The 25,453-nt window shown below is 43.8% G+C and overlaps 1 protein-coding gene across 2 annotated transcripts in view; it reads right to left on the reverse strand.

The window, feature by feature from the left end:
* Window positions 1–25,453, reverse strand: part of GALNT16 (polypeptide N-acetylgalactosaminyltransferase 16) — a 59,111-nt gene that overhangs the window by 17,041 nt on the left and 16,617 nt on the right. For both annotated transcript variants that reach the window (XM_015864710.2, XM_015864712.2), the window contains exons 2-6: window positions 11,388–11,563; window positions 8,432–8,530; window positions 3,984–4,051; window positions 2,171–2,236; window positions 1,156–1,277 (exon numbers count right to left, since the gene is read on the reverse strand). In XM_015864710.2, the coding sequence (XP_015720196.1) occupies window positions 1,156–1,277; window positions 2,171–2,236; window positions 3,984–4,051; window positions 8,432–8,530; window positions 11,388–11,563 (531 nt within the window). The remainder of the gene's footprint in view (window positions 1–1,155; window positions 1,278–2,170; window positions 2,237–3,983; window positions 4,052–8,431; window positions 8,531–11,387; window positions 11,564–25,453) is intronic.

The following is a 25,453-nucleotide window of genomic DNA, read 5'->3' on the forward strand; positions in this document are numbered from 1 at the left end:
TGCCAAAACCAGCATCTTACTATCACCTGACAGCCTCCACAACCTTCTTACCAAACCTCCGTTCTGTGCCTCACAGTAGCTCTTTCTGCTTGGCCAGCAGACCACAACCAGCAAAAGCCTGTTGTTCATGCATATTCCCCTTCACACACAGACAATTGCACAAAGGATGCATCAGTAAGGCCAGAGCCTTGCCCTTGAACCTACTCTGGCAGCATAGTGCTCCAGACACTGCTCCAACCAGCCAGCACTAAGACTGGGATGGGGAAACCCAAAACCAGTACTCAGATGAATAATGCAGGAAATCTGCAATAGGCCTTGCTGCTTTGGAACCCCATGTTGTATGTTGACTTAAAAGCCAGAAGCAAATATTTATGGGCTTCTGAACTAGAGGACTTATTGATCAGGTCTAAAAAGTGGAAGCTTTTAAGTCATCATTCCTTAAGTTTCACCTTCTTCCAGTTTAAGCCAGACATGGATACAAGTCAGCATAAAAGACTCAAAACTCCTTTTTCTGGAGCCCATTACTCCATAGAGTCCTCTGTTCCAAAGGAGAGGAACAATCCCAGCCCCTTGCAAGTGGAGCTAAGTCTTCTTGCAAGCAGGGCTAACACTTCTCCCCTTCCCCTCCCATTTTTCTTTTAGTAGAGCCATGTTTTCCCCTCCAGCCCTACAATGCAACCAGGGTGACAGTCCAGACTCACACCAGTCCAGACTCACACCAATCCTTTCTAAACTGAACCAGGTAGGAAGGAAAGTTTTGGCAGTGACAAGGCAGAGGGAAATGCCCAGCAGCAAGGGAGATAGCAGCCATGGAAAAGTTACCCAGTGTGTGCTGAGGTCACTACCCTATGTATGGGCAGAAAAGAAGCAGAACACCTGCAGGATAGATGAGGTGCAAATTGGCAGCTCAATTATTCACCAATGCATCTCATAACTCAGCACCTGCTGCCCTGATGTGTTGGCAGGAGAATGCATGAAGCCCATCAGGGATCTGCTGCCCATCTAGCTCAAGCTGTATCTTCATCTGCCTGAGAAAGGAACTATTTGGGAAGGCTCTGTCCTTGCTGGCACTGCTCAAGGCACCCGAGGGCACAGGATTCACAAGTCCCAGACATGCTAGCCCTGTGTAGCTCAGAGCGGGGAGATGGTGCTCACCTCTTTCACTCTCTGAAGCATGGGCTGTAGCCACTCACTGTTGACTTCACAGTGACTGTCTAAGAAGGTGAGGATGTCAGCAGTGGCCACTTCAGCTCCTCGCACCCGAGAACGAATCAGCCCTGCAATGGGGAAAGGATGGCAGAAGAAGAAAAGAAAGGTTAGAAAGGTAAATAGCTGAGCCTCTTTCAGAAGCTAAAATACTTTAGATGGATGTTACATGAGGAGACCAGGCACTTCTTCAATGCAACAACTCCGTCAGGAGCAGAGAACAGCTTTGGCAGGGCATCCCTTGAGGGCAACATCAAATCTGAGCCCTCTCAACACATAAAGAATGACCTAATCTGCCACTTCTGTTCATGACACTGAACTTTCACCTGGTTCCTGCCTAGATGACAGTTCCGTTCCCCTCCAGCCCTTCTCTCAGGTACCTTGCTGCTGCCTGTACCGTCCCTGCTTGGTGTCTCTCCATCAGAGCATCCTATTGCCTCTCTCACCACTCCCACAAGAAAACACTCTATTCTCTCACTGCCTTTCTTCCTTATCTATTCCTCTTCTTCTTGCCCTGTGGTTAGAGGTGCCACTCTGGCTCTCAGATATTTCCACACTTTCTTACATACCACCATCCCACTACCTGGAATAACTTTCATGCCCTGAACAGTGGCTCCCATCTCCCCTTTCAGATCCTTGCTCCAAGCCCACTGTACACCGACAGCTTCAGAAATTAACCTGGAAATAGGATTTCCAATTGCACCTATATTAATAAAGATCTTAAAACACAGTCCTTGTTCTCCCCAGGGCCTTTGGACAGTGCTCATTATTTAAACTATGAACTGAGAGTCCCGAAGACTGAGAGTCAATAAGCCAGATCCTCTGTTCATACAGCCTCCACATTAGAACACCGCTGATTAAAAAGAACATAACAATAAGAAACAACACGTACACGGCTGGTAGGCAAACAGGGCTACGTGGGCAAATCCACCAATCTTTGTAGCTGCAAAGCTTCCATACTCACCTTCTCGACGGATGTTTCGTAGACACTTGACCTTAGGGATCTTGGTAAGAAGCTGGCAGTCCTCAGCTTAAGGAAGGCAAAAAAAATTTGGTACACATACATGAATTAATTATTTGGCTTCAGTAGAGAGCTCCAATTAACTGTTCTCTTGTATTTCCATGGGCGGGGAATTCCTGCTTTCTCTTAATATCAGCCTGATGGCCCCAGTCCTCCTTTTGGAAAGGTACACAAAAGAGCACTGCTTGCCCACTGCCCACCTCAGACAGCTGAGCCTGTACCTCCTGACACTCCAGTAGGGCAGGCCTCCGTCCTGCACTTAGCAGTTCACAAGAATAATGGGGTATGTGCTGGCAACATGGCACTGAGCGGATGGCTTTGATGAAATGGAGGGACCATAGGGAGCCAGAGCCGCAAACTGCAGAAGTGACAAGTAAAAGAGAATCCTGTCATACAAAATGATTTCATCCATTTTCTTTGCCCTCAGCGGCTCATTTGGGCATCTCCCAACATTTGTTCTTAGGGCAGTTTCAGCTTGATTTTATTTAATATAAGCCACGGAGAGTCGATCTGCTTCCCTGGAGGCACCATTACACTAACACATGGATGTCTAACTGAGGGCTTTGCTGGTAGCTTGCCAGGAGCTTGTGCCATCCCTCATTTCCTTTGCTCAGGGAACATGATGGAGAGCAACAGCTACTGGGTCCAGCCATGTGAAGGAGCACCACGTCATACAGGATGCCAAGGGCTAGGCTGCCTGTAAGCAGCACTCTCTCTACTGCCATCCACAGAAGCAATGCTTTCTAGCACATGCTATTTTCCCTTGGTCCACCATAATGTCCCATTTCTCCATTTATTCCATGTTCCTCTTTATGTCTCACGTCCTCTCTTTCCCACTGCCATCCTTCCCCAGAGAACACAAAGGCCATCAGCCAAAGCGCATATCCTGGTACGGGCCTGCAGAAGCATCTCCATCCTCAAGGATACATGCATGCAATCTAAAATACTACTCTTGTGTGAAGCACTTTGGCAGCTGCTGCACCATCCAAGTGGCAGGTGCTCTCAATTAAAGTCTAATGGGATTTTGCTGGATATCTGCTACAAGGGAAATCATCACTCAGCTTGGTTAAGCCACAATTTCAAGTACAAACAAGAATCCGTATCAAGTCACTTACTCTGCAGGAGTGGAACTTATCACTCTGAGTGTAACTACTTGCCAGCATCTATGGACTGTATGCATCTTTGCAGAAACTGAGACAGATGTTAAAACTAAGTGTCAGTCCTCAAACAGGTACTAAAGTGGTGAACTAAAGTTCAGACGCCTCAGCTGTAGAACCACAGATATCTGCTTGCCAGCAAGAAAAATAAGAATTACAATATGATGGAGCTTTGTGAAAATTCTTCTACCCAGGAGCCTAAACAGCAGTTTGTGGCACAGCCTTGTGCAATACCGGCATCAGAGATCCATTTGTGTTGATCTGGAACACTTTGGACGCTGACACTGTATTGGAATTTTCAGGTGCAGAACGTGAGACACTTAGGACTCTATGTTAGAGGTGCTCAGAAACACCCAGCTCCCATAGTTGGACTCTGAGGCCCTCACAGGTTTTAATACCTAATTTCACCATCCTCCTCTGCCATGGCCTTTACGATGCATGTATTTAAACTGCTCACAGAAATACTATCTCCCTTTTCCTTCTCCCTTGCAAAGAGACATGATGGAATCTCTGTTAAAGAAGGGAGTAAACAAAGCAACCAAAAAGAGGGAGAACAGAAGGAGAAAAAACAAATGCAAGGGAAATAGGTCCATACTTACGATCTGAGCTGAAGTCATCTACCAAAATAATTTCCTGGATGAGGTTGGGAGGGGTGCGGTTCAGGACGCTGCAGGGATCCAGAGAAGAAAAAGACAGACCTTGTGAGGTGCTATAATAATGACAATGGTAGTACTGACAGAAGTCTGCTGTGCCATGCTTTATAGCAGGAATACCAAACTCAGTAATCTGGAAGAGGTAACTCAGCTCTTTGTACAAGGGTCCAGCAGAAGCTGAACTGCAAGCAGAAACATCCCAGAAAGCTATGGCATCTCGGTCAAACCTGAGAAGGACTCCACAGCAAGAAAGCTGGTTGTAGGGTCTGCCAGGAAGCACCTAGCAAAGGATGCTGAAGCATGCTCTCTGCCTCCTGAGAGACAAAGAGGAGAGCATTAACAGCCATGCAGCAGCCAGGAAGGTGTTCCACCAGACTCTGGACAAAGCTCATCACTGCTGGGAAGCAGAAAAAGAACTGCCACTTTTCCCAGCAAGGAGTGCTCTCAGTCATTTCTCACCTATTCTCTCCTTTAGGAAAAAGGCAATTTTCTTTGGCAATATTTTGGACTTGGTTTGGGGTTTGTGGTTTTTTTGCTTGTTTTGATTGTTATTTGTCTTTCTTTCAAGCCACGACACTTTCTGGGGGCACAGACCTTTCCCTGGGCTGGGAATGACTGTAGCCTGCAATACCCACAGAGCTGCAACTGGCTTGTGTCTACAAGAAGCAGGATTTCACATTCAAGGAAGGAGGTTAAGAGCTTACACTCTCCACAGAGGTCAATACAGTCTGGTACTCTAGAGTTACAGCAGCTTCATTCTGACCTTTTTGTTCCTCTCATTTGTTTTAAAACACTTGAACTGATTTTCCATAAACCTCTTCAAGTTCTTCCTCTGGCTTTACTAGACTTACACAGCATATTCCCTCTTCAAGCTTCATTCCACAAATGCACAGGCAAGTCCTTATTGCCTTCAGTAAGACAGCTCATACACTGAACATTGCTCACACCTGAGCACACCAGCGAAGAGGACAGCTCTGCAAACTTCAGCCTTAAAATACAGAGGTAAACTCTGTCCTCCTGGTTCTAGCATTTTAGTGGCGCTTGCTCTTCTGATTTCAAGCAATTTTGGAGAGTATCGCTTAAATATTTTGGGTTATCTCATTTTGTTCAATTGGTTTTTGTTTATTTTGCTTGCTTTTTGTTTTGTTTTCCTTTATACAGGAAACACAAGAGTAATCCCATACTCCCAGGAATAGCCTACTAAGGTTATGGAGAGAGAAATTACGGTATGGTAATTAGCATCACCAATAGGTTTGCACACAAATTTCCTCAGTTTTCTGTTGCCCCACAGCAAAATCATGTCTGCTCCGCTGTTCCTATTCCATTTCAGATTTAAGCTGCTTCATACACCTCAAGAGTATTTGTATTTTGAGCTGACACATCCCTAGATGACCGAGCTTGCATTTTTCAAAGCTGAATCCCATTTGCTGCTCTTGGCTCATACTCCTCTGGATACTTCAGCACTGAGCAGTGGGGTGGAAGGTAGGGCTATGTTCCTTCTTGCATTTGTGATTGCTCCTTCCCCCAGAATAGCCATTATTTGCATATTTTACAGACAAAGTTACCTTGCACTGAAATTCTTGTTCACGCAGACGTAACACAAAATATTAACAACCCTGACTGGCCACATCCTGCAGCATAACTGCTGCAGGTAAAATGGTATTCCACATATTCTTGCTACCCTATTAGCAATACTCTCATTTTCTCCACAAGCTACATCTACAGGACTTCCAACTCAACAGAACTGGGAAAAAGGCCATACACTTTGTTCTCCCTTCCTCAGCTGTTCACTCAGTCCCCCAGCAAAGAGGAAATATTCTTGAGGAGTTCACTACTTACTGTTCGATGTCTAGTTCTGCTCTCAGCTCTGCAATAATTTGCTGTGGATCCTTGGAAAAAGTATTTAATCTTCTTTGTTCCCTTTCTTGCCTGTCTTTTATACAAGGAACACAGCAATCCTAGTATTTCACTTTACCACAGACTGGCACAACAATTGATTACTCTTAGGCACAGAACATATTACTAGGCTTCCAAAATCCCAGTGCTAATCCCTCTTTTACAGCAGAAACAGCGACTATTCCTCTCATCTCAAGGATATGTTACCCTCCTTCTTCTTTTCTCACAACTTTCTTCTTTCAGTGTCAGTGACCTCACTTTGTCCCATGACACCATTCCAATACTGCCAATAGCTTCCCTTCTCTGTTGATTTGTCCATCTCCCATCAGTTCACAGATGCCATCTCCCTTTTTTTTCTTCTCCAAAAATATATCCTCTGTTTATGGTTATCAAACCTGTTCTGCTTTAAAGTGAAAGCTACTAGCCAATGTTTGGCTGTGCGCCCCTGTAGATATTATGGAACCCGAGAATTTATCCTCTGGGACCGCTCACCAAACAGAGATAAATCAGGAACATTTCCAACATTTGATGCAAACAAGGAGTAAATCAGGAGCACTGAGTGTAAACCTCTCGCAACAAAGACTCCCAGCCATAGCTGGAGCTCTGGTAGGACCTAAATGACCTTCAAGGTCTCTTCCAACCCAAGCCATCCTGCAGGCCATCCAGATGACCCTTTTTTTTTTTTTTTTAATCTTTTGCAACTGACCTCAGCTAGCTCCCCATTAGATGGCTGCTCCAGTGTCAGCAGGACAGCAGGGTTGAACAGCTAGGTCCACTTTGCAGGGTCTTTGCTGGGGACTCTAGGTTGCAGAACATCACATCTAAGAGATTGGTGAGACCAATCAGGTTTTCTTATCCTTCCCAAGATAAGAAAAACAAGAACATGCTGAAGCACAGCTAGCAAAGGACAGCTAAGGCGAGTAAAGGACTCGAGCATCACATGTATGAGATGAGGTTGCAAGAGCTTAGCCTTGAGAAGAGAAGGCTTAGACATGTTGCAGACATGCTTGAGTATCTCCACTGTCCCTGGAGATACACAAAACAAACTGGACACAGACCTCAGCAGCCTACTCAAGTTGACCCTGCTTTGAGCAAGTCTAGCATTACACATTGGCAATATTCATCTGCTCATCAGTACACATAACCTAATTTGATATCAGACCCTCTCTTTATGGGTTACTGCTGCTGTTTTGAATGTCATCATCTCTACATTTTATTATCACAGCATCTTCTTTTTCATTGGCTGCCTTGGGATTTTCTTAAGGATCACACTACCACAGCTTCTGAGCACCTAACCATTTATTGTCTGACCTATGATAGAATCAGCTGAAATCTTCTGCTGATGTCCTACTAGCAGCACTGTAGTTCCAAACAAATCTGCTCATTTTCTGAATAGAGGCTGTATAGGGTTAATTTTATGGTTTAAATGAAAAGAAAACGAGAAGAAGTAAAAAGGCAAAATGTGTTAATGCAGTATATACAGGACTCTGAAAATACAGCAGCACCAAACCCAGCAGACTGAAACACAGCCTTCTAACCACGAGGCCAACTTGGAAAAGCCTGTTATTTATTCACAAAGTACATTTCTCTAAGCCCACAGGACCTGAGAGGAGAAGAAGTGATGATGATGAATAATACATCCCTGTTAGTGATACCATGAGTTCAACCTTCTACCTGAACAATTCAATTTCCTTTCAGCCTTCACAAGCTGTTTCTGGACTTGCCTGCAGGCTTCAGGGACCATTTGAACAAAGGCTTGATAACTCTGAGGGCAAAGGGCATTTTTTATGTAAAAAGGAAAAGGAAAAGAGTCTCCCCAGATTTGGCAGGGATGTTGAGGAGGGGAAGGAGCAGCTGAGCACTGCTTTGTGGTATAGATAATTGCACACTTTCTTCTGCTTGGGGATGAGACTCTACTGCTGATACTCAGAAATTAGGAGCTACTGGCACAAGATAGCAAGTGGCCTGTATGTACAGCGGGGTCTGTGTGAAAATCTGCAGGGAAGACCTGGTGGGCCATTAGGTTCAGATATTTTTTTCTGCTTGGAAGACTGCTCACCCTGTTCTCAGCAGGACTGCCCCACCTCCTGAAACATATACCCTAGCAGGAGACTGGTTGCATATTTCTGTTTACAAAATACACCCTCCCATGCTCTTCCCCTCAGCTACATCTAGAAGCCCATACTGTCCCCCTCTGGACCCTCAGTCTTCCAAACCAAGCTCACACTGACCATTCCCCATCTGTGGATGCAGGCCCAGCAGCCCCTTTCCTGCTGCTAATGATCCCATCACAAGAACTATACAGTAGCTACCTGCAGACACTTTGAAGAAACACCCACATCACCAATCCAGTCCCAGACCCATCTTCGTGGGCCATCTCTAGGATAGACCACAAAGCATATGGGGGAGGTCCACCCACCTTGCTTGTATAACCACTGGAAAATGTCTAACCCTACAATGGTGCTCTCCCAAGGCCCAGCCCCCCTTGCTGAACTCACCTCCTCACTGTGCGGAGCAGTGCAGAGCGGGCCTCATTGTGGAAGGTGATGATGAGACTGGTAGCTGGTAGGTCTGTATCGTAGCGTACAGAGGTGCACCTGCAAGGCAGAAGAGCAGAAGCATGAGCCACTTTCCACCAGCAGCTGCTGGGGCAACATGTCTACAACTTCCAGAGGAGAACTAATATGCTAAAAACAGAAATAGCACAGTGGAGCAGCAGCAAGAAAAGCCTCAGCAACCCCAATATAAAGGACAGTAGGGCTTGAAAAGAACTGTGCCTGCTAAAAGGCAAAAGCTTTGAGGCTCTGGTACCTAAACTCATAATGCTGCATGCATTATGGATGAAAACACGTGACTTTCCTGGGGAACAAATGTCCAACACAGTGGATTCTAGCCCATGAATTTGCCTGTGTTTCATGTAAACTCCAGCTCCTTCATGCATGGGAAGTGCACATGCTAAGTATGCATAAAACTGGTAGATCCAGGCATCAATTCAAACTCTTTGGACCCTGGGCTTTACAGGAAGAGAAAACACTATCTAGCCCCATGATCTCATGATCTGCCTCAGGGAGCTACTGAGGTTCCTCAGCTTCTCTTCTGAACATTAATACCTCAGCTAGCAACAGAAAGTAATTCTTCCCATCTTCCCATTTCACTCTGTAACGTTAGGTATGTACTCATCCACATACTCAGAATGAAGAATCAGCTTGCACCAAGACTGCTTATACCCTGTGGACAACAAGAATTCTGGAGAACAACTCATGGCTATGAATCTTGGATACAGTTCTGGCACATGCTGGAAATGGCAGATTTGGACTGATGTGCTACTCTGGAATTGTGGTTTATTTTTAACTACTCAAGGCCATGCTTAGACTAAATACATCACTGGACAGAATACTATTTATTTCTTAAAGCCTCCTGTACTTCTATGTTTACTTACCATTCTCCTATGGCTATTAATTAACTGTAACTATTTGTACCATCACACTCAATTCTGCTAGTTTAAAACTGTTCCAAACTATTGTTATTTTTCATTGCAATGTTTTGCTAAGGGAACAATGACTTCTTCCATCACTTTTCAAGCATATAAAAAAACTTTGACAAAAACTGTGAAAAGTCTGGGATCAGACATGATACATATCATATTTATTATTGTATCAAAATAACTCCATGATTTAATGAATGTAAAATGTATTAAGTCACCAGCAAGTAGAAAAAACAAGATATTGGTGTGCACATTATTTGAGAGAGACTTTCCAAGTTCTCAGGATTTTTAGAGCATCACAGGGGACAAGATGAAGTTTGTGTTTGTAAGCTGGGTCTGCCTTTGCTTTGGATAAAAAACCAGCTAGCTACGTGTTCAGTTAGAATTAGCTTGAAGGATGTAGACTCAAATATGCCCTATCTGAACTTTGTTGCCTAAGGAAAAATAAAGTAGTGACCTACTCATCCCTGACTCCTTTAGCTGAGCCAGAGCCACTTGTGACAGAAGGAAGGGCTTTCTCAAACCACATTTATCTTGTACCAGCAGAAATAAGTCCTTATGTTAAGCTGCTATGGCAGCAACACACTCCAATATTGCTACAGGACACAGTACTCAAAAACAACACCCTCATTCTCAAACCAAACCCCCAGCAAATAGGAGGAACATGATAACAGATCTATCTGCCTTGATTATATGCTGCTTAGGGAGTCCCCATTGCTAACAGGAATCTTTGCAAAGCTGAGGCCTGAAGTGGCCACACATTTCCAGGGAGCAGTATATATACATCTTTAGACCGAAGTGTGCAGATATGGCTTTTCACAAAAAGCATCCTCTGCATGCTACCACAGATCACAGATCAAAATAAATCATTTATATTTTAGCTGGTTGTAGAGGCCAGAACATGACAGCAGATTAGCAGAAAACAGCAGTTCTGCATGGCAGGGGGACTGGCAGTAACAGAGGGCATGCACCACTGCCTCTGAGTCACTAGCAAGCCAATCCTGAGCGCTATACTGGGGAACAGAAGCACAAGACTTTCATCTCACAACCAAGGTCCCAACCGCTTCCATTCATAAAGCACCCTGATGGCTGTCAGTGCTGGCAGGCTCACAAGGTTCCACGTCTCCTGATACCCTTTTTGCAGTTTCAATTAAGTTAGATGCCTGGTTTCCCCTTCCCAGCAGTTAAGAGATGTTGCTCTGCAACACTACATCTAGGTTTCAAACAGACACCACTGCTTCTGACATGGTTACTTTGCTTCTATTTTTTCTTCTTTGAAAGAGGCTGCTTTGCACCATTCTATTACTATCAAACCTATCATCTTCAAGGTACAATGTTATCCTTCTGTGCTACAGAAAGAACAAAATAATTACCCGGGCTCTGGTAGTAACTTACAGATGAGCTTAGTCAGCAGAATAAATTCACCCCCAGTGAAACAAGGACAGAACAAGGAGCACTTTGCAAGCCATGAAATATTCACTGTCTGAACATGAAAAACTCATTATTTTCATCCCCACCTCAGCAGTGTTCATCCAAACCATAACACACTAAATGAGATTTAGACAGCCAGTTCACAGCAGGTGAGAAACACCAAAGTAAAGCAATGCTGCAACAGCTGAGTACCTTGCAGATAGGACAGAAGCTCACTGAGAAACCCTGAGTGTGAGGGATTTTATGCAAAAACAGCTTGCAGACGAGTAATTTGAGCTGCAAGAGAGGGGCTGTGAAGAAACCCAAACAGTGAAGTAATAGTATGGCAGTTAGACCTGGGAGAAGATATGCTAGAAAAGCAACAAAGTAGAACTGAATTATCCAAGGATCTCTGCATTTGAGACCCTTCCAGATTAACCATGAAACAAAGTAACAGACAGATCTTGGAGAAGAAAAACCAAAACCATCCTCTGTCAACAGGGCAGAATAAAGGAAGCAGCAAGCAGCAGCCACGGCTTGGGGCAAGGACTGCATAGTACCTGTAGTGCCTGGTGTCCCGTATGGGCCGGTCGCTGCTGAGTTTGTCACTCTCTAGCTGATTAAAAGCATGCTGGCGGTAGGGGTCTTCTCCAGCCTTCAGCAGCTTTGAGGACAGATAAGCCTTCTCATCAAAAGCCCTTCTGCTGTTCTTCTCTCCCTGGGGAGCCCTTGTCACCTAGAGAAGAGATAAGCATCAGGGAGATCAGCTGATTGATGTTTCAACACCTGTAACACATTCAGATGTATACATAAGAGAAGGGAGGTCATTTGTGACACATCTGGAAGTGGGTCAGGCACGGAGGAAGACAGGACAGGCTTGGAAAAGAAAGCAGGAAACCTTACAGATGTAATATTACAATTGCCTTCTACAAGGAAAATTGCAGGCCTTGCTATCCTTGCAGACTTAAGTAGCTTGGGTTGAAAGCTGCTTTCCTGATAGCCCAGGCAGAGACAAGTTCTCTGTAGCACTTGTTAAACAGGACATGTGAGACTAAAGGCATTTGGAAGCTCTTCCAGACAGCGCAGGTTTGAGAGCAGCTCCAGCCAATGTGGCTAAAACAGTATTATGAGGAAAAACACTTTCAGCTTTTTGTCATTCACTATCGCACACAAGCACTGTCACAGCTGATTCAGCAGGTTCACTCCATGCTTCACCATCCAGTTTCACAGAAGTCCAGAATAAAACTGAAAATTGCATATGACCATCCTCAGTCCCACACACAAGGTAAAAAACTGGGCTATCTCCTCTCCACTCTTTAAAGGCTTCTTAACTTTCCCTTCTTGGGTCATAGACTGTGCAATACCAGCACTTGAGGACCATTCACTACAGTGACTGGTAGGGAAACTAGGATAATTTACATAGCAAAAGTTGTTTAACAAACTGTCTATGGTAGCAGTTTGAAAGATGAAATCATGAAGAAGCCATAAAATGCTTCCACCCACGTATTAAGGTGTGCTGGAGTTCCCTAAAACTGGTGGAAGAGGCAGACTGTGGCATATCTGCAACTCATTGAAAATGGCAGAAAATCTCCAGATCTCCAGATCCCCCTGTTTAAACAGTTTGGATATCCTCTAATATTAGATTTGATCGTGTTTATACCTCTGTAGCTATATGGCTACTTTCAAAAGTTTTAGAGGGCAAGAGACCACAGACTGGTCATCAATATCACACAGCAGATCACTTAATCCATCTTAATAGGGTGGGAAACAACTCAAAAAACTCAACACATGGCAAATTCCCGAAGCAGCAGAAAATTTTGAGGCAAAAACATCCCTGCATCCATCTCTGAGGGCTGTTCTGCAGTTCAGACAATCCTAAGAGACACGAACATTTGAATAAGATGACAGCAAGTGGAATTTAGTGTAGGTAAATACAAGGTAATGCACATTAGAAGAAACAAATTCAACTGCTCATGCATGTTAATGAACTGCAAACTGACCATGACCATCTGTGTTACAGATCTGAGCAACTCCACAGACAGCTGAGCAAAACCCCAGCGATCAGTCAGTAGAGGTGGAAGACAGGACATACTGAGCAGAGTAAGGAGAGGAGTACAGATTTTAGCCAAGCCAGACTCTGGTAAGGTATTATTAGGGGATGAAGAGAGGGTTAAGACTATTCAGTTTGGAGAGAAGATGAATAAAGCAAGGTCCCATAAAATTATGCCTACTATAGCCGAGGTCAACTTGATGCTCAGATTTCCCTTTCTTATCAGAAAAGAATAAAGAAAAATTCTTGGCACAGGAAATAAAGCTGCTCTACTTTCAGTACCAAGCAACATACTCAATCACTGCACAATCAAGCTGCTGCATATGGATTTACTGTGGTTTAGGTTTAGGCATGCTTTAGCAGACAGCCCCCTCTTCCACTGCTGCAGGCACCTCACTGGGGATGCTGGCTCCTGCATCTTGGATTCTCCCTTCAGGTTGTATTTTCAGCACAAGCAGGAAGATAATTACTTTGGTTCCTTTAAAGGTTGAAATGCTCTCGTCTTTTAATTTATACTAAAATTTACATCAAAAAAAGCTTTCATTTCTATTTCCCAACCTAGAAAACAGCACTGATGTGAAGCAAAAGCCAAGTTAACCACGCTCCTTTAAATACTTTTGCAGTCACTCACTGGTTCTTTACTACTTATCTCTGTCTCCCCAGGCCCTGGAAAAGCAACAGCTGAGTTTGGTTTATATTGCCATGAATGTTGCACAAAATGTTAGCAGCAGCTGCAAGCCTTCAGAAGCCATTTTGTCACAGCTCTGGGAGGGCTCCCCGAGGTAACAGGACAGCCTCCAGGCACCTCCCTTGGGCATAAGCCACAGCCATACTGTGCTGTGGGCCATCGGATGGCACAAGCAGGTCCATTGGTGCCCTCAGGGCAATGACACGCTGATGCTTGAACTATTATAGGTAATTCATCTAGGTAGCATAGTTCTAACATTATTTCTTCCTAAATTTGATGTATAAGCACTGGAGTGCTGGGAATCAGGTGTCGGTTAAGAACACCTCCCATCTTTATCTTGACTAGTATCTCTTCATACTGTCCTTAAACAGGAAAGAAGGAACATTTAGGGGATGATAGCTTGGACAGCCTAACTTCAGTGCCCAGAAAGGCACTGCAACAAGTAATCAAATAGCTCATCTGCAGGCACCAAGAAGATAATAGGGTGACAAATAGCAGCAGAATGAGATTTGGCAGGACCTCATCATGTCAGACCAATCTTATTTTCTCCTGTGATAGAGTAATATGTCTTATGAGTGTGAATAAGCAGTAGATATGACTTATTGTGACTTTGGTATGGATTTTGATGTGGTATTATAAGATAATAGCAAGCTAGAGAAGTAGCAGCCTTGATGGAAGCCATTGTCAGAGCTGAATTACCAGCTGTTCATTGCCAGAGTGGGGGTAGGGACAGTGCTGTGCACAGGTATCAAGGGTTTGTTCATAAATGGCTTGGGTCTGAATACCGAATAGTTTATCAAACCCAAGGAAAATCCAGTAAAAACATCAGACACACCGGGGAGCCAGATTGGAACTGAAAATTAACTTACGTTTTTCTAAAACCAATACATGAAAGTCAATAAAGGCAAACCTCTACAGCTCAGCAGGACAAAACAGAGGAAATAGCAACTCATTACGAACAATGCAAAAGCAAAGCTTAATAAGGAGAGGACAGCAAACATTGTCCTGGAGTTGCGTCCAGACAATTACAGAAGAGCCTAGCAAAGTGCATATAAAGCTTATCATTAGAGGACTGACTTGCTTATGGCTACACAGCCCAGATCCCCATGCTTGAGGCTGAAACTACAACTGGGAGTTACAGGAGTGCCCAGTTCCTTCCGACTGATGCTCTGTGACAGACCAAAGTAAATACATCACTACATTAATGCAGAAGATTAACAGGCACTGGAAAACTGAGCGTCTAGACTAGGGATTAGCAAAGTAGTTGGCACACACTAAGGTCTGACCCAAACGCTTCTGTGACCTCCAACACAACTCACATACCAAAATCTCAGGAAATAGTGTAAACGTTCTAACCTTATTTCACTGTTTCTCTTTCGCACGTGCACTTCTTGCTGTCAGTGACAGAATGGACCTAGCTGCTCTCCTGATGCTGAAAGCACATTGTTCTTTGTGTTTTGAAATGGCTGAAGGGACCAGCAACTGTTTAAGCAGTGAAATGAATACCACAAGCAAGGTATTATTAAGGGAAAGGAATTAATGCCATGCGTATCTGTGACAATTTGAGGGCCTGATTTCTCAACTAGTGAAACAGTTGTAGACCTATCAGTTCTAAGACAGCAAGACTGTAAAATAGACGCACCATTCACCCATGTACATTGTTGCTGTCTGCTGCCAGATATAAGCACAGCAATTCCAACACTGAGAAAATAGCCACTAAAACTAGAGCGGTTTGGGAACTCGGGGTCCCAAGATTTTATTTTTTATTATTTATTATTATTATTATTATTTGGCAACAGTAGGCTTTGCCAAATTCAAACAGGATAACCGTACTCCACAGGCCAAGAGGAATCATTATTCATCCAGAGTAAGGAAGTCTCAAAGTAACTATAATTCATCATTTTACAGTTACTGTGAAGTTGGCCTAACGGCAGTATTAAACAACAGGCTGTGTACTTTGCAGATCTTACACATCTTACAGGAATTATTTAGTCTAGAGAACAAAAGGCCCCAGGGAGACATCATAGCAGCTTTCCAGCTTTTAAAGGAGACCTACAGAGAGATACTCTTTAACAGGGAGCATAGTGACAGAATAAGGGGCAACGCCTTTAAACTAAAAGAGGGTAGGAGTTAGATTAGATAGTCAGAAGAATTTGTGAGGCACTGGCACAGCTACCCAGAGAAGCTGGGGTTGCCCTAACCCATTCAAGACCAGGTTGGATGGAGACTTGGGCAGCCTGATCCAGCAGAAGGTGTCCCTCCCCACAGCATGGGGTTGTAACTAGCAAGGCTTTAAGGTGATCCATCACATCACTACCACCTCCCTCCCACCAGCCTTTCAGGCCCAAACCTCTTTAGCAGAGGTGTTCCCCTCTGAACTGGTTCAATGCTAGCTTCCCCCCTAAGTTACCAGCTGGTTGTCTGAGCACATCACCTCCACTCAGAGCAAGTCACCTTTGAAAACCATTTTGGAGTCACTGGTATCCACATGTGAGATTTTCCTGGATGGACTCATTCTTCTCGCTCCATACACAGCTCCTGTGACCTGACGCTAAGCCTCAGAGCAGACAGGACAACACAGCACTGCTACCAGGCTGCTGAGGAGTGCAGCAGACACATGGACTCTGAATGACACAGCATTCAGAAAGGGTATGACTGGCAGCTGCAGTAGATCCCAAGAAATTCCCAGGGGATCGTACACACCAGGGAGCAGGCTCCTGCTGATGGACTGAATCTACAAGATGTCTCAGATGTCAATTGCCAGAGGCAGCTGTTTCAGAGGGGGTGCTGCATTCCCAGAGGGGATTTATGAATCCCAGCACACACATAGCTGTTGTGCCTCATGGAATAACCCATATACTTCTCTGAAAAACTGCAGAGAATACTTAAAAGAGGCTGTGCCCAGCAGCCTATTTTATTCATGCCTTGTTTAACTGTGTAAAACATTTTAAATGTGGTTTGGGAACCACGCTCTTAAAGAACTTCTATTATGAAATGTTAATAGAAGTGACCACAATTAAATAGAACCATCCCTGTCATCTATTTATTTATTTAGAGAAGTACAAGTGCTGACAGAGGAGCACAGAAATTGATTTGAATGTTTTGTTTGCATACTGCACAAACTGGATGACACAATGGAAGGAGTAAAGCAATTTCAATTGATCAGCTCCCATGCCAGAATACTTGGTCACAAGAGATCTTCTACTGGCATCAGCTCTGGACTATCTTGAGGCTTACTGCCTTTTCCAGTCTAGACTGGAGGACTGGTGGCAGGTCCCCAGCAGAACTTATTTTCAATGCCTTCTTTAAAGAAGCTGTGGCCAATAAGCTGAATCTGCCAGCTCATGTGTGTTCTGCAGTACTGTGACAAACAGAGCTGTAGCATCTTAGTACTCTAACCCAAGGGTCAGTGCAAGGAAGAAGCACAGAAATTCTACTGGGACTTCCTTTTTAATGCTGCAATTTGCCTAAGATGCCTCTGTATCTCCCTATTCTTTTATACTGCTTCCTGGTATTTATTCCTTATGTATATGCAGAGGCCATGCTCTGCTCTACTCTTGTTTTAGCCCTGAGAAGCTCTTTCTCTCTCCCTGCTTTCACAGCCAGAAAGTGATGGGATCCTATCATTTCTGACTTTGTTTTTCTCTCCTTCCCTCAGCTTCACCAGACATTGAGCTGTTGACATGGAAAGCGTCCTCAAGCATCTGGCTTGAAAAGGTGGACATCCTGTATGAGGCCAGAAAGGAGAAATAAATATTTTCGTGTGTTTGGTTTCCACAGTGACCTTCTCCCCACACCCATGACTTTTTGGATACCACTCTCACAGCTCCCTGCAAGAGATGCACAAGTTGGCATAGTGTTTTTCATGGCATTACCTTCAGTCTAGAAGCGGTGATCATCACCTCACGTGATGTCTGTCACAAACAGCGGGACGTTCAAAGTTACTGGTGTAAAGGATTTAGAAATGGGATGATGCTGACCTGCAGGTCACAGCAGTGGGTTGATAGACAAGGACTGACCACTACATTTCAAACAGATTTGCCAGGTTTTATCCTACCACAGTCTTTGCTTTCTTGTCTAAGAACTGACAACCTTGCTTTAGAGGCAGCTACTTGACCTCCACCTAATGATCCTACTAGACATCTTGATAGTAATTGCATAGAGGAATGTCCTTAAGATATTTCATCCTGACCTTGCACGTCCTTATGTGCAGCAGAGTGCAGTGCTTCCAGAAAGAACACCTTGATCACTTTGCCTAGGTCCCAGCAGGTATGCAAAGCAGCATAGGATAACACCTGGAAGACTTCCAGTAGTAACACTGCACACAAATAACAGCACTGAAGCATACAGACTACATCCATTTTGCAGACAGCAGCCAAAAACCTACAAGGTACATTCTGCCATGCTGGTTACAAGCTCAGCATTGCATCGCACATAAACAAATTGTTTCCACATGTAGCGAGCGGCCTCAATATGACCTACACTCACTCCATCCCCATGTATATTAACAGTCTATGCATAAATCACAACACCATGGCTTTCCTTCTGGATACAGTCCACAGTTTGCATTTGCCCTGATGTATACTCATTGTAAAATGGAAACCTGAGAAGATGGAACTTATTTTACCCTCACATGACAAGTGCAGGATACTGACAATTATGCTCTACTGCCAGCTAAAACAGATTTTTCCCTACATTTAATAGGAAGTGACCCTGTAAAGCACATGCATCTTTGACCCAGCTATGTAATCCTGCAGCAGGTCTTGAAGCAGTTAGCATAGGCTGGATCCTGCAAAACCTTCTGGCCCAGCTAACCAGAAGCAAGTATAACTTGCCCATAACTGGAGAGAGGGGACTCAATGTCTTGGGGCATCCCTGAGTTTTTTGTTTTTAGTGTTATGTAAAACAACAGTGGAAGCCAAAAGCATTTCAAAGAAAGATGCCTGAGGGCACTCCCTTCCAAACAGCTCTGAGGAAATAAAGCTGCTCAGAACCATAGAAATCCAGACCCCAGATGACATGAAGCAGTTGCCAGCACCTATTTCTTCTCCGAGTTTGAAGTCTAATGCACACAGATGTCCATTATGCAAAACTTATAAAATTATGCAATGATGTTTAGTTTTAATATATTTATGATATTTGCATACATTGCATTTATATAAACACCCACATGTCCAGACACGCATACATCTGGCTTAGCATTCACTTAATCTTCATCTCGTTCCCTGGAGTAGAGCCATATTTTTCCCTATTTGGTTAATTTTATTGTAACACAAATGCCACCATTTTAACTCATAGAAATTTTTCAGTCTCCTTCATTTCTCTCTGAGAAAACAACAATATGAAGAATACCCTAAAAACTGAGTGAGGGAAAAGCCTTAAAATGACTAGGAACCAGCAGGAGGGAGAAGAGTGAGGTTTGTGAGGCTGTTTTTCCCAGCAAACAGCTCTTACTTCCCAAAGACACCTATTCCCATCCATAAATATCTCCAGTAACATCTGGCATCATGGAGAAGACAGACATGAAAGCACGCTCTGAATACATAAAGGACTAGACAGTTGATATTGGCACCCCTACCAGAACAACAGTACTGTCAGAGATCCCAGTGGGTAGCTGGGGACATGGTGCCTCTGGGAATGAAGGTTTCCTACAGAAAAGTAATGGTCACACAGATATGAAGCACCTCACTCTAAATCAAGACATAGGCAATGCCCTCCTGGTTACCCACTGGAACCTACAAGGCCAGTAAGTCAGTTAAACGGGAGTGGACTAGGTCTTCATTAAATGCTTCAGCCAAATAAATTGTTTCCCTATGCCCACTCCCCTACCTACGCCTCCTGTGGTGCTGCACTAATCTATTCCCTTTGAACTCAACTGACCTACATTCAGCCTTTTCCTCTCAGTGAATCACAGCTGTCTTAAGTGACAGATGCAGCCACAGATACTTTCGCAGTGGAGAAAGCAACTTCAGACCTGCTAAGCTGGTGATGAGGGGTGGCACTGTGTTATTCCCCAAGCCAACAGAAGGCAGAAGTCAAGTGGCATGGAGAACAGGAGGCTGAGAAGAGGCAGTTGAAATGCTAATGAAAACTAACCTCCCCCAGGTGAAGCCAGAATACTGTATTTTTAAATTGCTGCATACCTCAAGACAGAGGGGAAATGAAGCTACAGTAGCCCCCAGCCTCTCACAAAGAACATACAGCACAGAATATGGACAAAGTTTAAGAATATAACCTATATTTACACACTATTTTTCTGAAAAGCTGTGAAGAAGTTTCCCCAACAGTAGCAAAACCAAGGATTTAACTATTAAAACTAACTAAATAAACTTCAGAAAGCTCCAATAATTAAGCACACAATATTGCTTTCCTGAAACATCCTAGTCTCAACTCCTGCAGTTGCTGCGTGCTACTTGTTAATGCAGACAGCAGTGAACTAATTACTTAAGAGATGAGCAGAAGTCAGTGAGCGCTGCTCACCCAAAGCATTAAAAGATTTAATTATATTAAGCTTGGGGCTCATCTTCTTTACCTTCAAGATCATGCTGTAAGAGCTTTTTGCTAAGGCTAGAGAAAGAAAGTTGAAGTAAGTACTTCTTTAATCATTCATCCTCCAGAGTCACAGCTTTACAACTGGAATTGGAAGATTAAGAATAAAATAGAACCGCTTTGCAACTGGCCAGTGTTCATGCTCTGCAGAAGTGCTGTATCATGTACAAATGAGACAGGAAGACAAGGGTACACTTTGATACCCAGCCCCACATCAGGAGACAGAAACTTCTACTGCATTTCTGTCGGTGGATCTTGGTCATTCACAGTTCTGAATATTAACCAGTTCAGAATCAACTCTCTCCTCGCCACACTTTAAGCCAGCTCTGAGAGAGACCTTGTGATATACAGACTCTAAGACAGCTGCAGTCCCATGGGCTCAGACGGGGAGACTGGCCTCACGGAGCAGCTCTCCTGCCTGGGTGCTGGCTGGGCTACCAACCTGTTCCTGTAGGCTGGCCCTCAGCCCCACTCCAATCAATTAGGAACTGCACAGATCTCATCTTCCCAGGAAATAACATCTAGGCAGGACACGACCTTGAGGAATTGAGTAATTTACCATAATGCTCCTCATATTAGCTTTTGAGCATCTCAAAGAAAGGCTCTTGGCAGGATCTGATGGTTGGGAGCTAGCCAAGCCCAGTATTAAAATGCAACCTGTCCATAAACCAACAAGACAACTGGTGTTTTACAGAGTCACCTAGTATAACTTTGCATACCACTGATGAATCCCGGCCTGCTTTGTTAAGGAAGTTTACAAATGACCTTCAGCTCACAAGGCAAAGACTCATATACCGCAGGTTTCAATGTAAGACCTGTCCTCAGGGACCCATTCTAATGCTCTTGCTAAAGTGACAACAGATACCGTGTATACACACCCATGATTTATTACAAAAATTAGTCTTCCTGCACAAGACAGTTCACTCAAATGCGTTCCCTGCCATATATTCAGCTCTGCAGCATGCAATAGTCTTCTAATAATGGAAAACCTCATTCTCTGTCAGTGAAGATTTGAGAGTATCAGGTCATTGACATTTTGTTTAGAAGCCAGAAGAAATCCAATTTAATTGATTGATTAATTTTTCACTTACTGCATTACCTCAATACCAGGGCTCAGCAATCAATTTGAGGTGACAAGACCCTCACAGCTGTGCTCTGTTACTACTTGGGTCTCCATTTGCAAAGACTAATTCACCTCCCCAACAGCAAATTTAATCAAGGATGGTGCATACCAATGAAAAAAAATCATGCAATGGGCTCAAATACACCTGTCAAATATGGGGGGAAAAAAAACCATCTGCATTACACCATTCAGGCCTTTGTCACTCTAGACTTCCATCACATTATGAATAGCAGCCTCCTCAGCAGCCTGCTTTTTAATCATTGTCAACCAAGAAAGGCATATAAGGAAGAACTGAGCCACAGAAGCAGGCATCACAAAAGTATGCACATCTGAGTCTCAGAATACTCTGGACAAGTTATGGCCAAACCATCATTCAAGGAAACCCACAGCTCCCCCATACACCGAGTCCCACATTCTCTCACACAGCCACTTGCCTCATTCAGCAGGTGCAAATTACATCCAAAAAACCTCAATGACTGCCATGTGACCAGCAAGGATCTTTAAAACCCATTACTGCATCAATCCCCATCCAATACAAACAGCTCTAATCTTATTACTTTTGAATGTTTGTGGTCAGCAAAAACACAGCTACACAGAAATCTTGGCCCACAGCTGATTTTTGGCTAGGCTAAATGATAGGTCTGATCAGGCAGATTTTGAGAGCTGGTATTTTTGAGTTCATTTACTAAAAAGTCAGTCTGACATCTTTCTCCACATACTCCGCTACGGAGTTTTTGCCCAAATGCCATTTGCAGAAGGTTCTCAGGAGGCCTGCAGTCAGGTGCTGCTTCCTCCACACGGCCAAAAGCATTTCTGAGAGCCTCTCCCTGCTACGGTTATTGAGCTCTGTTCACTTCTTTGGACAGTATGATGCTCTAGCCACCCCTCATTGCCTAGAAGCACAGGCAGGTGCATTTTTCACCAATCAAATTTATTTTACCACAGAGATGCACAGCTCCAAAAAGCTACCAGCAGCATGACAATTATAGAATCTTACCTAGGTTTTCAGCAGCCTTCCTAAATATGAAAGGAAAACAAAAAGTATACACATATAATCCTATCATCCATTCCATTAAAACCACAGGGTTGCTTATGAGGATGAGCTCTGCTTTCTCCTCACCTGTTTTTCAGAAGGCAGGACAATGCACAGACGCTTTGTTCACACTCAGAACGCAGCAGAAGATGTCACAAATTACCAGTGAAGTCCCAGTGACAAAATTCCCAGCCACATCAGCAGGGCAGGATTTCAGCCACAGTACAACATATTAACAGAGAGAAACGCATGTCCTACTAATCAAGACATCAGTTTTCTGTTATGTTCGCCCTGAAAAGGGATTGTGTTTAGAAAAAATCCTAAATCATGTGTTGTTAAATAGCCTTCATTACAGAGATGATGTGTATAAATGTTTAGCTAGAGACCATGGAGGTAAACTAAAAGATAAATGCAAAATAGTTTGTTAGATACACAGAGCCTTCTAACACAAGTCATTTTCTCCCAAATAGAAAAAGACATAGAGACATTTTTCACACGTCCAACTCACTCCTGTTGATTTTTAGCTTTTCTGTCTCCAAAAGGGATTGTGGAGATGAACAAACATGAACAAAGGAAACTCACTGACAAGTTTGTTCAAAGCAAGTTCAAACAGATAACTCATAAAGCAAACAGTAGAGCTGTGGTTACAAGCATAGGGATACACAGCACTAAAGTTTTCACATTAAAAAAAAAAACAAACACCAGAAAATCAACCACCAAAATACTCAGAAGAACACTTAGAGAAGGAACAAGATGAGAGAGGTTTATCGTTTAGGAAGAAAAGCAAGAAAAGGATTAGATTGCAAGCCTGCATTACAGCCTGTAATAGGCATTTCTTACCACGTTTGGTTGGGTGTAAAAGACATTTTGAATAATAACTTGGAACATAACAGGATGATGGAGCGACAGCACCCAGCCCATCCACTCACCCACATATCCTAGCTCAGGATAGGATGTGTAAGCTAAGGCTAACACTGCTGAAGGAGTCTGAACAACAACGTACCCAACTCCAACAGAGAGCAGAGCGCATTAGCAGAGTAACACCTACCAAATAAAGCAGGCTTGGTGGTTTACAATGAGATTTTTGGTATTTATTTAATTTTTTTTAAGTGTGATTTTTCTTGATCAGCACAAAGGGTAGCTGCCACTCCAATGGCTGCAGCTGCATGAGACAGAGCTACCCGGAGTTCAGTTACCACGATCCCTTTCCTCCACATCTACATGCAAGGTACAATGGAAACAAGCAGCACACCAAAAGCATCCAGACCACATCCCTGGGGACTTCATAGTTCCTACTCATTTGATGCTAGAGATGAAACTAAGGAGGAACCAGCCTGCAACTTGTGCCCCAAGGAGCTGGAGCAGCAGCAGGCACAGAACTCATTGCACAATGAGAGGCAGCATCCCTCCATGTGCACACTGTGCTGTGCCCCTTCCAGGGGCATCCTCCACAGAGGGCTGAGAGAAATGAGTCCTGTTTTTCTAGGCAGCATCTTGAAGTTATACCACTGCTTGGATACCCATTTCTGCTCAGCGGTATCAGCACCATCAAGTGCATTTTTCCTGTTATCACCTATGCAGAGAGGGATCAAGCAACCACAGACATGCACCAACTGCTCCCAACCTGCCTCAGGTGTGGGAAACAGAAGATCTCCTATTTGGAAAGATCCTAAGGTATCATAAGCCTCCTGCTGTTTTCCTTCACAGCATCATTTTCTGCCTCTGGTTGAGTATGCAACCACTGGGGCAGAGGCTATAAAGCCTGAGCTCATAGCTGATACAGGCCTGCTTTTCAGATATTCGTTACCATAGCAATACCATGGGAATTTTTAGTTTGTTTTGTTGCCTTTGTTCATTGTTTGTTGCTACTTCTTTTTTAAGCTATGCTCTCATCCACAGCAAACGGGTTAGATCCCAATAGTGAGAAGGAAATAAATACAGCACAACCTGCTGACCGGGAGCAAGGCACAGCTCAGCTGAAGTCATGTTCAGACTTAGGGAAACCCAAGGGAGGAACTTTCCAGAAGGGATGAAAAAACACCAAATTCTTGGTCCATTCAGGCAATTCCAGAAAGCTGCCCCTCTAGCAAACAATGCCCTGAGTTCAGTGGAGCAGAAGAGCTTAACTGCTTCTCTCTAATGAAGAGTGTGCTGCTAAGCTAAACAACAGAGAACCACCTCACAGGATCAGGTCTTTGTAATGTGTGTTCATTATAAGAAGGAGCAATTTTTGAACAGCTGTCCCTGTGATTTGCTAGAACTCACCACCTCTGCATGCTGAATTGCTGTGGGTAAATGCCTGGAGCTCTTCTTGCAAACAAAGAGTCAGTACTTTAGCACAGCACTGTGATGCTAGAGGTCAGGAGTTGATATAGAACAACCAGTCATGCAGAACAATAGAATAACTTCATTAAACAAGAGCAGGAAGGTATCTTTCAAAACCCTATTATCTTTAATCACAGATTAACAAAGAAATCACTTTTCCTTTTGCAGAAAGCGATCTTGCTCACCGAAAATGTAACCGTAGTGTGCAATGGAGTGCTGCAAAAGTGGCTGCCTTGCAAAGAAGCAATTGACACAGACCATGCACCGCAACAAGGGTAATGCAACAGCAATTTCTCTCACTGCATTAACCAGAGTTACACAGTTCAAATCCTACTGTGCAAAGTCTGAGATATGGGAGGTTTTCTTTTCTCTTGACACCTCAAAGAGGCTCATTAACTAGAGAACCTCTAACAATCTCATGGGTTCAGGTACTACAATTTGACTTAACTGTTATCAGCACGTGTTCACTTACTGCAGTTTTAATCTGCAGCGGAGTTGAAAGTACTTCACTGTTTGTCTGTGCTAGTGGAGCCTCTGTTCAGTTCTAGGTTGTTGGAGGGAATATTTAGCTGCTCCATGGGGTAGCTGAGGGCCAGTGGTTGTGAGGGTACCAGCCTGCACACACCATGGCTCTGGGGAGCAGGGCCTACACAACCGCTAAATGCCATGAAACTCAGCTTGCAGCCAAATAGGAATAAATCCCTGCAGTTCCAACTCCTCATCCCTCTAGTTCAATCATGAGTAAGCTCTTCCATCTCTAATTCCCCAGACCTATGGAGATAGCATCGAGACAGCCGTTCAATCACGCTGCAGCATGCCAAGTAGTTCAGGGATTTACCAATAATGATCCAATTTCAG

The sequence above is a fragment of the Coturnix japonica genome, chromosome 5 (genome assembly GCF_001577835.2).
Source record: "Coturnix japonica isolate 7356 chromosome 5, Coturnix japonica 2.1, whole genome shotgun sequence".
NCBI lineage: Eukaryota > Metazoa > Chordata > Aves > Galliformes > Phasianidae > Coturnix > Coturnix japonica.